Source organism: Rattus rattus, chromosome 7, assembly GCF_011064425.1.
Source record: "Rattus rattus isolate New Zealand chromosome 7, Rrattus_CSIRO_v1, whole genome shotgun sequence".
In the NCBI taxonomy this organism is placed as follows: domain Eukaryota; kingdom Metazoa; phylum Chordata; class Mammalia; order Rodentia; family Muridae; genus Rattus; species Rattus rattus.
Genome location: NC_046160.1, coordinates 65,125,499 through 65,137,804, shown reverse-complemented (window position 1 = coordinate 65,137,804; position 12,306 = coordinate 65,125,499). Strand labels below are relative to the sequence as shown.

The following is a 12,306-nucleotide window of genomic DNA, read 5'->3' as shown; positions in this document are numbered from 1 at the left end:
TAATAAAGCCACACCTCCTAGTCCTTCCAAAACAGTTCCACTAAGTGAGACCCAGGCATTCAAATATTTGAGCTTTTAAGAGCCATTCTCATTCAAACCACCAGAGGGAGACAGAAGGTGATTTCTCAAAGGCAGGGATTTAGGATAGTAGTTGTATAAATATGTAAGCCCAGGCAAAGCCATTCACTTTTACAGTATGTGAAATAAAGCTATTAAATATAGTTACTTAAGAAGTTATAGACAGGGGGTTGGGGATTTAGCTCAGGCTTGCCTAGGAAGCGCAAGGCCCTGGGTTCGGTCGGTCCCCAGCTCCGAAAAAAAGAACCAAAAAAAAAAAAAAAGAAGTTATAGACAGGCTGACCAATCTGGAAGCTCTCTCAATGGCCAAAGCTATAACTATTATATGGTGGTTAATATTGTCAACTTGACAAGATCTAGAATCATCAAAGAAAGAAGTCTAAAGGGATTATCCTGATTAGGTTAATGGACAGCACCATTCCCTGGGCTGGGGTCCTGCTCAGACTGCAAAGGAGAAAGCAGCAGCAGCAGCAGCAGCAGCAGCAGCAGCAGCAGCAGCAGCACTCTCTGGTCTCTGCTTCCAGATTGCAGATACAATATGATCAGCGTTCTTAAGTTTCTGCCATCAGGCCTTTCCTGCCAGGGTGTCCTCAAATTGTGGGCCAAAAGAATTGGAGTGACTGAAGTTTAACTGAGACATACTATAACACAGAATATGGAATACATATGAATATAAATGCATTATAGGATAAATTGACAGTTAACTCAGGAAATGAAACAGATCATGCTTATGCAGGGCTTACTAAGCACCAGGTGGTGTTTTGAACATTTGACCTACCTTTTTCCATCCCTTTTAAAAGCCCTGTGAGCTACAGACCCCCCCAACTCCCTTTTACACATATGGAAATATGCTTGCAAAGTTATCCATAAAATAACGGAGGAAGGATCCAATTTCTGCTGGTTTGGCTTCAATTTCTATGTTCCCTTCAGGACTTGCTATCTCTGGGTTTGTCTAAAGCAGTGGTTCTTAACCGTCTTAATGCTGCGGCCCTTTAATACAGTTCCTCATGTTTAGGTGACCCCCAGCCATAACCTTATTTCCTTGCTACTTCATAACTGTAATTTTGCTACTGTTGTGAATTGTAATGTAGTTGTATATGATATACAGGATGTCTGAAATTCAAGTCCCAAAGGGGTTGAGACTCACAGATTGAGGTCTAAAGAGTAGTCACTCAGCTAGATGGTGGTACATACCCATATTCTCAGCACTCAGGAGACAGAGGCAAGGGGGTCAGGAGTTCAAGGCCAGTCACTGCTACACAGTTAACGTTAGAGGCAATGCTGAGACACATGAGACCCTGTCCCTTACTATCTCTCCTTCCTTGAAAAAAAGAACAAAAGTCGTAGCCATTTAGTGATGACTATGAATAGGACCATAGCTGCACATTTCCTCACTCTGTTTACTAGTATAAATCTCCTGCGACTGCGAATGGCGCTCAGCTGTAGCATGCTTACCCAGTATGTGTAAGACCCTGTGTTCATTCCCCATCGCCATAAAAACAATAATAAGAAAAAAAAACCCTCACTATGTAGACCAGGTTGATCTCAAACTCACAAAGATCCACCTGCCTCTGCCTCTTCCAGGAGCTGGGATTAAAGGAGTGTACCTCCATGCCAGTCATTTTTTAAAATTATTTGTTCTTTTTTTTTTTTTTTTTTTTTTTCCGGAGCTGGGGAAGGAACCCAGGGCCTTGCTCGTGGGGGGGAAGCGCCTTCCCACTGAGCCAAATCCCCAACCCTAAAATTATGTATTTACTTAGTTACTTTGAATTTTTTTTTTTTTTCGACAGGGTCTCTCCACTTTAAAAAAAAAAAAAAAATAACAGTATGAAACCTGAAATGTCCAAGAAGTGACCCAATTATATAATAAGAAAATTAGGTCAGTAAAGTTAAGCTGCTACTGTAGGGGGAGGAGGAAGCCCTGAGTTGTGTAAGTCCCGAGTGAATGTGTGCTGTGACACAGACACAGCCATGCCAATGTCCCCAGAGCCTCAGACTCATGGAGGAACGGGAAAGCAAAGCCCTTTCCTTTCAGGGCGGGTGAATCATACAGAGGAATGCCGAAGTCTTCCTTCCTTCTGTCCAAGTGTGGATGTTAACAATGTGCAGAAAATGTCCACCAAAGCTTTCTCCCACCCTCAGATTTACTGCTTGAACACAGCTCCCCTGCAGAGGCTGCTTCTACCGAGATTAGCTAAACTTATCCCCTCTATCCAGTTGTACCGTACGCCCCGCCCCCTTGTTTGACTCCGCCTCCTTGCCCAGCAGTAGGCAATAAGGCTGCTTCTCTGTTCAACCCAAAACACACTGTAATTCAGGGATGCCATGGTTTCTCTAGCTGAGGGGCCAGGTCACCTGATCCCAGTCTTTCTGCCCATGTGTCTGTCTGTCTGTCTTTTCTTCATTGCCTCAGTATCATAGTTAGGCTCATCTCTGAAGCCATGTGAGACATGAGATGCTACATTCTACAGTGTGCTTGACATCTGTGATCAGGGCTAGATGTGGCGGCACACAGCCGTATTATTAGTGCTGGGGAGGTGGGACCTGAAATACCAAGGCTTTCACAGCTACATAATGAGCTGAAGTTCAGACTGGGCTGTATAGAACCCTGTCACAAACAAATGAAACCAACCCCCAGATATTTGTGATTAGCATATTGCTGAAATTCTTGTTTGGTTTCCTCCTTGAGAAAGCTGAGCTAACCTTTCTTCTTCTCCCTCCTCCTCCTCCCCCTCTTCTCCCTCCTCCCTCCTCTCTTCTCTCCCTCCTCCTCTACCTTTCTCCCTCCCCTCCCCCTCTTCTTCTCCCTCCTCCTCCTCCCCCTCTTCTTCTTCCTCCTCCCCCCCCCTCTTCTTCCTCTTCCTCCCCCTCTTCTTCCTCCTCCTCCTCCTCCCCTTCCTCTTCTCCCCCTCCCCTCTCCTTCCTCCTCCTCTTCCCTCCTCTCCCCTTCCTCTCCTCCCTCTCTCCTCCCCTCCTCCTCCCCTCCTCCTCTTCCTCCTCCTCTTCCTCCCCCTCCTCCTCTTCCCCTCTTCCTCCTCCCCCCTCCTCGTCCTCCTTTTCCTCCTCCTCCCCCTCCCCTCTTCCCTCTCCCCCTCCTCCCCTCCCCTCCCCTCTTTGTTTTTTTGAGACAGTGTTTTTCCATGTAGCCTTGGCTGTCCTGGAACTGGCTCTGCCTCCCAAGTGCTGGGACTAAAGTTGTGTGTCATCATCCTCAACTTCCTTTCTACTTCTAAAAGTTACAATCTCCTAGGTAAAAACTGACCAAGAAAATTTTAGCCATGTACCTGAATTGAATATCATTCTCTCTCTCTGGTTTATTTATTTTTTGAGACAGGGTGTGGTGATTTGAATATGGTTGGTCCATGGGAAGTGGCACCATTAGAAGGTGTGGCCTTGGGGCTGGAGAGATGGCTCAGTGGTTAAGAGCACCGACTGCTCTTCCTGAGGTCCTGAGTTCAAATCCCAGCAACCACATGGTGACTCACAACCATCTGTAATGAGATCTGATGCCCTCTTCTGGTGTGTCTGAAGGCAGCTACAGTGTACTCATACAATAAAATAAAATCTTAAAAAAAAAAAAAAAAGAAGGTGTGGCCTTGTTGGAGTCGGTATGGTCTTGTTGGAGGGAGTGTGTCACTAAGGGGATGGGCTCTGCAATCCTGTGTTCAAACACTGCCCTGTACAGAGAAGATGCCTCCTCCTGGCTGCCTTTGGATTAAGATATAAAACTCTTGGCTTTTCCGGTTCCGTGTCTCCCTTTGTGCTGCCATGTTTCCTGCCATGACGATAATGGACTAAACCTCTGAAACTGTAAGCTAAATGTGTTCGTTTATAAGAGTTGCCTTGAAAAAAAAAGTTGCCTTTGTCATGGTGTTTCTTTACAGCAATAAAACCCTAACTAAGGCACAGGGTTTCTCTATGTATAGCCTGGGTTGTCTTGGTACTTGCTCTGCAGACCAGGTTGGCCTCCAACTCAGAAATCTACCTGCCTCTGCCTCTGGAGTGCTGGGATCAAAGGCATTTGCTACCGCTGTCCAGCTCATTTATTGCTACTTTGTATTTCATAATAAATTGTAGCAATGCTATCTAATTCCTGCTGAAAGGTAAATAGATATTAGAGTTACCAGACTAAGAGCCTCTCAATTGTCAGCAGAGCACATAAATTGATTATATATTCAGTTTACAATCATCTGTATCTTACAATGTTTGCATAGTAAAAATATCAAAAGTACTTTAATAGTGGTTAAATAAAAGTATTTCCACAGGGCTATCACATAATACTTTAGAGCAACAGGTAAATAACAATTTATGTTTTCTATCTTCATTATTATTTACGTGTTCTCTATCTGTGCATCTGTGTATATGTATACACACCTGCGGAGGCCAGAAGAAGGCATCAGATTCATTGAAGATGGAGTTACAGGGGGTGTGAGCTGCTCATCATAGGTGCTGGGATCTAAACACTGGCTCACATGGAAAAGCATTAAGCATTGGTGATACTAAGTCATCTCTCCACCCCTCACTAAAAGCTAGAAGAACAGGGAGAGGTGAGGTAAGGGGGAGTGGAGTGGATCCCCTTATAAAAACCAAGGAGAGTCAGAAGAACAGGGCAAGAAAATATTCATACTCAAGCAGGGCCAGGTGAAAAGTCTGAGTGAAGAAATCTGGAATGTAGGAGTAGAGTTGGCATGTGGGAGGAAGTTAAGGGTAGTACAGACACAGCAAGGACACTCTAAGAGACCAGGGGCTGGCAAATGTGGAGATTTTTATGGACTAGTGCAATGGTATGAGATTTAAAATAGTCCCCATGCAGAAAGAAAAATACAGTAGATGTAATAAAGTAACAAAATCTTGATAACTATTAACACATTATCAGGGTAGGGTACCGTAGAGTCAGTGATAGAGCATGTGCTTTACATGCAAGTGGGTTCAATCCCCAGAAGTAACTTCCATTCCCCAAACCATCCAAAGCCAGTCCATTCTGACATAAGCTAGAAGATCACTCGTGAGCTGAGTGTCTAGTTCAATGGCAGACTGCTACTGAACTACTGAACATGCTCAGAAACACGGATTCAATCTTCGGTATTGCAAAAACGAAATATTCTTATTGCTACCCTCAACGAAAAGAATCAAAGTCAAATAAGAGTTATTTTAAATGTCCCTTCCAGTCTCAGCTACTGGGGAGGCCGAAGCAAGAGACTCAAGCCCTGACCTGGCCACAGAGAGAGTTTGAAGCCAGTCTGGGCAGCTTAGCCACACACTGTCAAAATAAAAAGTAGGGCCAGCAAGATGTCCCAGTGGGGGATGACCTGTGTTTGACCCCAAACCCTGTACCCATATGGCAGAAGAAATGACTCCACTGTTGTCCTCTGACCTCCACATGTGTGCCCTGATGTATGTATGTGTATGTGTGTGTGTGTGCACACATGTGTACTTCCCTACCTGCCCTCCCCACAAATAAATACATGTCAAAAAGAATGGATGAGAGCATAGTAGCAGTGCTAGCTTAGCATGCACAAAGTCCTGGGTTCAATTTCTAGCCCTGGAAAAGAAAAAAGAAAAGAGTGCTCTCTTTTTCTGTGGGATAACTGTAATATACTTTAGGTTGAGCTGTCAATAGAAAGACAATTAAAGATGATTAAATATGCTGTTATATATTGTCAAGGAGGGCTGAAGGTATGGCCTCAGTGGTGTGCATTACATATGTGACAGTCTGGATTTGATCATTAATAAAAGAAAAAGGAAAGACTAAAACAAGACCAAACCAAACCACAACAGTCTCCAAGGGAGAGCACTGTCCTACACAGGTCGCCTCAGCACAGGGGCCCCTCGCCTGGCACCATCCTTTTGAATATACCCTGATGCTCCGTTGAGAGACAAGCCACATTCCTTTTTTTTTTTTAATACTTATTTATTTATTGATTGATTGATTGATTGATTGTATATGAGTACACTATAGCTGTCAGACACCAGAAGAGGGCATCAGACCCCATTACAGATGGTTGTGAGCCACCATGGTTAGTGGGAATTGAACTTAGGACCTCTGGAAGAGCAGCTAGTGTTCTTAACCATTGAGCCACCTCTTCAGCCCGACAAGCCACATTCTTAAGCTTGTCAAATTATCACCTTGGAGAGTCTGGCCAGTTTCCCGTTTGTTCCTATTTTCCAACCATTCTGCTCTCATGTTTAGAGACTTGGTTGTACATTCCTAGTCAATGTTCAGGAGGGACTTGACTCCAGGAGTTTTTTTTCTCTCTCTCTCTTCAATTTTAACATCTATGTAAGATAGCTATTATACAATATTACCACAGCCTACTTTTTTTCTGACTCATAATACTCAAGAGACAATTGCAGAATGAATTTGGATTAGAATTTTATATAGTATCATGGGTTTCTTAAAGGTTTGGTGTCCATTTTCTTTTTTTACACACAATATTTTTATTTGCCTGATTCAAGTACCCTGCAAATGTATAAGAAGGTATTTGAGTATTATATACTCCCAACTTATTTAAACTTTTTTTTAAAAAGACTTTATTACAGATGGTTGTGAGCCACCATGTGGTTGCTGGGAATTGAACTCAGGACCTCTGGAAGAACAGTCAGTGCTCTTAACCACTGAGCCATCTCTCCAGCCCCCCCAACTTATTTAAAAGCCCATAATTCCTTGGTATACCTTGGCTTGCATAATACATAAAGTATATATTTGTAATTTTCATAGTGTAGTGATTTGAATATGTTAGGTCCAGGGAGTGGCATTATTTGGAGGTGTAACCTTGGAGGTGTGTCACTGTGGGCATGGCCTTTAAGACCTTCTTTCTAGCTGACGGGAAGCTAGTTTCTCCTGTTTGTCTTTGGATGAAGATGTAGAACTCTCACCTCCTTTTGCACCATGCTCCTGCCTTGATGATAATGGACTGAACCTCTGAACCCATAAGCCAGCTCCATTAAGTTTTTTTTAATAAGAGTTGCCTTGGTCATGGTGTTTATTCTCAGCAGTAAAAAGCAAACTAAAAAGTAACGCAGCCACAAGCAGCTTCTGTAATGAATCAGTATCTGATCTCATTTGGCAGGCTGGTTAGAGCTGCCTTCTCCTTTTGGTTGTAGCTATGTAATACCTGGTATACTCCTTTGGATGAACTCATGTCAGTTCTTATCAAACCGTCTGTAGGCTATAATATTTGTTTGTTCTCTTACTTTATAAGTGAGAGTAACTGCTATTTCCCAGAGTAACTGAATCAACTGAAATTACTATAATTTCAAACATGCTAATGATGAATACTGAGTATGGTCATAGGACAGTAGGCAAATTGTCAAGGGAGGTTTTATTTCCTTGTTTCCAAATGCACACTCACTGATATGAGGGGGTGGGGACCTCTTCCTATTATACAACAGGACTTGCTAAAGTCATCAAGAACTGTGTTGTGACTTGTTCTCCCAGCCACGAAAACAGGAATTCTTGTCATATTTTTTTATGAGGAGGAAAAACAACAACTAAAATAGTATTTATGAACCTGCTTGAGTTCTTCAGTGGGAAGATGAGAGGTGTGTGGTCACCAGAACCAGGTGCTTAGATAATCACAAGTCACTACTTGGTTCTCAGAGGCAGAATACAAACTCTTCATAGTCACATATGTAATAACTGAAAAGAAGGTATTTGAGTATTATGTATTCCCAACTTACTTAAAAGCTTGGAATTCCCTGATATACTTTGGCTTCATAATACATGTAAATTAAATATGATAGGTCCAGCTGGGCAAACATGAGTAAGCGTATTGGCTCAAATATTACTTGGAGGAAAGAAAACAAGGCCCTAAAAATTAAGGTGATCAAAACTATAGGCATTCTTTTTAAAAACAAAACAAACAACAACAAAACAAGGTCTCACTGTGTACTTTAGGCTAGCCTGGAATTCATCATGTAGCTCAGGGTGCAGACTCCCAACAATAGTTCTGCCTCAGACACACCAGTGCAGAAAGTATGGAGCCGCCAGACATGGCTTAAATAGACTTTCTTGAAGATCATCATGAACTAAGCAAGCTGAGCATTTGCAGCCCCAGCACTTGGGTAACAGAAACGGGAATCTCACACTCAAGGGCAGCACATCATTTTACCCTCCACCTACTCCAAACCACTGTGAACGGAGGAGAACCTGGGAAGGGAGCAGGGATGAGTGACTGGTGAGAGGGCAGGACTGAAGAGAGGAAGTGACTCAGCCATCGATCAGAGAGGGAATTCCAGTTAGGTAAGCTCATCTGTGATAGTATAGCTTGGAGAACTCATTATCTAAGAGTTCTAGAAACTCACTTCAGTATTCTCAGGAGTAGTGGGCAGGAAACATGTTAACAGTGTAAAACATCATCTCAACAGAGGAGAAAACTGTATTTTTTTTTTTTTTGTTCTTTTTTTTCGGAGCTGGGGATCGAACCCAGGGCCTTGCGCTTCCTAGGCAAGAGCTCTACCACTGAGCTAAATCCCCAACCCTGAAAACTGTATTTTTTTATTGGATATTTTTTATTTACATTTCAAATGTTACCCCCCCCCGCCCATAACCCCCCTAGCCGATCCCCTCCCCCTACTATATTTTCTGTTCGTTTGTTGACACAGGGTTTCCTTGTTTAACAGTTCTGGCTATTCTGGAACTTGCTTTGTAGACCAAGCTGGCCTCAAACTCAGAGATCTCCACTTAGACAACAGAAGAGCAACAGTTTTCTCTTTGCAGGGTAGGTGGCGGCAACCTTACCTTGAGCTGAAGTGAAAGATATAAATGTGCATCTTGCTTTTTTTTTTTTTTTTAAGATGCTGTCAGTGCTCTCAACCGCTGAGCCATCTCTCCAGCCTGCATCTTGCTATTTTGATATAATCACCATCCAAGTGGGCTTCAGGCCCCTAAAAAAAACCTCCTTGTGTGTTTGTAAAAAGGTCCTAAGGATGTGTGTGTCTCTGAGCTCCTGTGTGTCCTCCCTCAAGGAATGGGAATGCTTGAACCAGCTGTGTGCCGATTGTCAGTGAGGAAACAGTATTTAGATAACAACGCTCTTTCTCCTTATTAAAAAAAAGATTTATTTATTTAATGTATATGAGCACACCATTGCTCCCTTCAGACACACCTGAAAAGGGCTCTGCATCCCATTACAGATGGTTGTGAGCCACCATGTGGTTGCTGGGAATTGAACTCAGGACCCCTATAAGAGGAGTCAGTGCTCTAAACCACTGAGCCACCTCTCCAGCTCCATTTCTTCATATTAATAAAGACCACATTCCATACATAAATATGGTAGTAAGAATAAGTGTAATAGATCTAACCAGTTCTTCACAAAATATAACAACACAGCAGACATGACAAAATAAAATCTATTTCTTTTTGTCTCTGAAGTTACATCCTGAGTGGTCATTTATATGCTCCAAAGTGAAAAATTTTATAGGCTTTCATAGTGAAAATAAAAGTTTAAAAATACAACCAACTTTATATATTTCCTGTATAGCTGTAAATACTGTGTATATTTCTTTTCAATTGCTGTTAAATATTGCTTTTATCTTATTGTATTACCAAATGGTTATTAGTTTTCTTTTTCTTTCCTTTCTTGACTTTTCCAGACAGGGTTTCTGTGTTGTCCTGGGACTCTGTAGACCAAGCTGGCCTGAAACTCAGAGGACAGGCTGTCTACCTCTGTTTCCCAGGTGCTAGGATTAAAGACATGGATCACCAATCCTGGCAGCCAGGTTGTTAGTTCTATTTACTTTAAAAACTTATGAGTTTATGAGGATAATTCCTGTGAAACCAAGCACACAAAAAAGCATACTACAGTACTTTTAAAAAACTGACATTTTATGTGCGTAGTATTTCACCCTAAAACCATTTAATGATGAAGACATCGTTGTGTTGATTTAATTTTAAGTTCTATTCACAAGACTTTTATTTTGTTTCGATCAAAATTTCTGCCACTAATGACAATATCTGCGTTCAATCACTTCTAAACATCAGTCTCTTTGAAAGTTACCGTTTGCCATCTAACTCGCTATTCTCAAGATTCAAGATATCACTACTTCTCCCAGTAAACAAATGAAGCAATAGCTCAAACTCCCTCAAACACAGGCTATCTTAGAATAATAAAGACTTAAGACAAGTTAGAACTGGCGGCCAGGAGCACCGAAGTGGGACCAAAGAAGCAGGTCGCGACGAAGCCCAGGAATCAGTGAGAACGTCCGCAAGAATCTGGGCTATTTGCCAAAAGTAAACGTCTCCCGAATCTTGCAGACTGACTGGTGCCACGAAACCAGAGGTCAAGTGAGTGACAGGCAGAGAAAGAGGCCCGACGCTTTGGGACTGAGCAAAACACGCAAAGAATTCCAGAGAAACGTCAGGAATTCCAGGGCGGTACGAAGGCCGGCTTGAACCCAGCTCCGAAGCTGAGGCACTTGGCCGAGACCCACGCTGCTCCTAAGGATGTGTGCGTGAAGAAAACGACCCGGAAGCCCGACGCCCACACGTTCCCCAAAGTCACCACTGCATCCCGATTCCACGGGTGTGGAAAAGCTGGGGCCCGGCTCCCGAGTGGGGGCGGAACCCAGTCTTTCCCCGCCCCTAAGAGCAGTTCATCCTTAGTGCGCCTGCGTAGGGTGAGGCCGGACTCTATTTGGTTATCCGGAGTGCAGCTGCCGCGGCGTTCGCTACCCAGCATGCTGTGCGCGAGTGGCGGCCCTACGTCCCTCCTCATCCGTCCCTACCCCCCTCCTGTCGCGGCCCCCCTTTCCCCAAAGTGAGTGAGTGAGACGGGCAGATGGAGGAGGGACTGTAATGGCGGCGGCCGGCAGCTCCCTGCTCTGATCCGCAGCAAGCACACCGCAGCGACCCCCTCCCCGGCCCTCTCCCGGCCGGACCCCCGCCCTGCCGTCAGCGCGGGGCCACCGTCCCGGCCCTCTCCGCAGCTGTCGGTGTCTCGCTCTGCGCCCCAACCGGGGCCCCACACACAATGGACGAGCTGGCCGGAGGCGGCGGCGGCCAGGGGATGGCGGTCCCTCCCCGACCGCAGCAGGGACCCGGGGGGAACCTGAGCCTTCCGCCGGGAGCGAACGGAGCGCCGGGCGGTGGGGGTCCTCCGGCCGCCGAGGCGGCGGGGCCCCCGGCAGGCCCCGAGCTGTCCCGGCCACAACAGTACACTATTCCGGGAATACTGCACTACATCCAGCACGAGTGGGCTCGGTTCGAGATGGAGCGGGCGCACTGGGAGGTGGAACGGGCCGAACTACAGGTACCTCACCCGAGTCGACTGAGGGCTGTGGCCCGGGTACGGGCCGGGGGGTGGGGCCGGGGCTGAGGTCCGTGCCCTAAGGGGCGGAGGGGACCTACCTGAGCGGCTCGGGCTGGCGAGCGGTGACGGCGCTCCGGGCCCCCCCACCCCTGCTCCCGCAGCGGCCGGCTCCCTCCTCACGGGCTGCGCGCTGCGGGCATCCTTGGGGCAGCCATTTTGGCTTTTAGCATGGCGTCCGTAGAGCTCCTCCCGAGGCACCTATTGGGCCTCCGGGTTTGGGCCCAGCGCCTCTGAGCGAGAGTCTGGCGTAGGCCCGCTGGGCACTGAGTTTGCGCTTGTTAGCCCTCTTGAGGGTGAGAACTCGCGGAGAGGGCCTGGGATGAGTGTCTTGTCTCCTGGCTCCCGCACCCTCTTCCGATGTGGCGTCCAGCCCCCTCCCCCGCGCCTCGGTACGCACTTGCCCCTTGACAGCCACGCCGCTTCGGGCTACGGCCGCGCACAATGGCTTGCGGCCGACAAGCGAAGTTTGCCTTCCCCTCCTCTACTCTTTTGAGAACCCAGGATGCCACTTGGATTTCCTTTAGCGCTTTTAATGATTCATTAACTTTAACTGAATATTTCTCTTTTGAGTTGGCTTCACTAGACGTCCCTTCTATATTCATGCTTTTACTGATAGAAAGCAAAACTGGGCTGTCTTTACTGTATTTATGAAATGTCTGCGGAAAGAATTAGCTTTACTTTGGAGTAGAACGTACTTATTTTGGTATAAGCTAAAAGGGAGCTAAATGTCCACTTAATGTGATCCTCTGACAGACTTGAGTTATCCTAACTTTTGGAAGTGGCAGTTGCGGGTTCATGCCTTGAATTTTTTAAATTGCTGCATCTGTTTGAAAGGATTATTCAAGCTGTAGGATAGTTAGTTGCATTTAGTTTTAATTTCCTTTCCAGGGTATAATTTAAGCTTAGAAGAAAAAAGTAT

General features: G+C 45.3%; 2 protein-coding genes across 5 annotated transcripts in view; one reads left to right on the top strand and one right to left on the bottom strand.

Moving 5' to 3' along the window:
• Ap4s1 (adaptor related protein complex 4 subunit sigma 1) overlaps positions 1-11,773 on the bottom strand; it is a 42,856-nt gene extending 31,083 nt beyond the window's left edge. The window contains exon 1 of the mRNA XM_032907718.1: positions 11,426-11,773. The gene's annotated coding sequence lies outside the window, so the exon portion shown is untranslated. The remainder of the gene's footprint in view (positions 1-11,425) is intronic.
• The window catches only part of Strn3 (striatin 3), an 85,662-nt gene continuing 84,108 nt past the window's right edge, over positions 10,753-12,306 (top strand). The window contains exon 1 of one of the 4 annotated variants that reach the window (XM_032907713.1): positions 10,753-11,327. In XM_032907713.1, coding sequence (XP_032763604.1) covers positions 11,049-11,327 — 279 coding nt within the window. In that variant the 5' untranslated portion in view covers positions 10,753-11,048. The remainder of the gene's footprint in view (positions 11,328-12,306) is intronic. The other 3 variants (XM_032907714.1, XM_032907715.1, XM_032907717.1) reach the window with 3 other exon arrangements.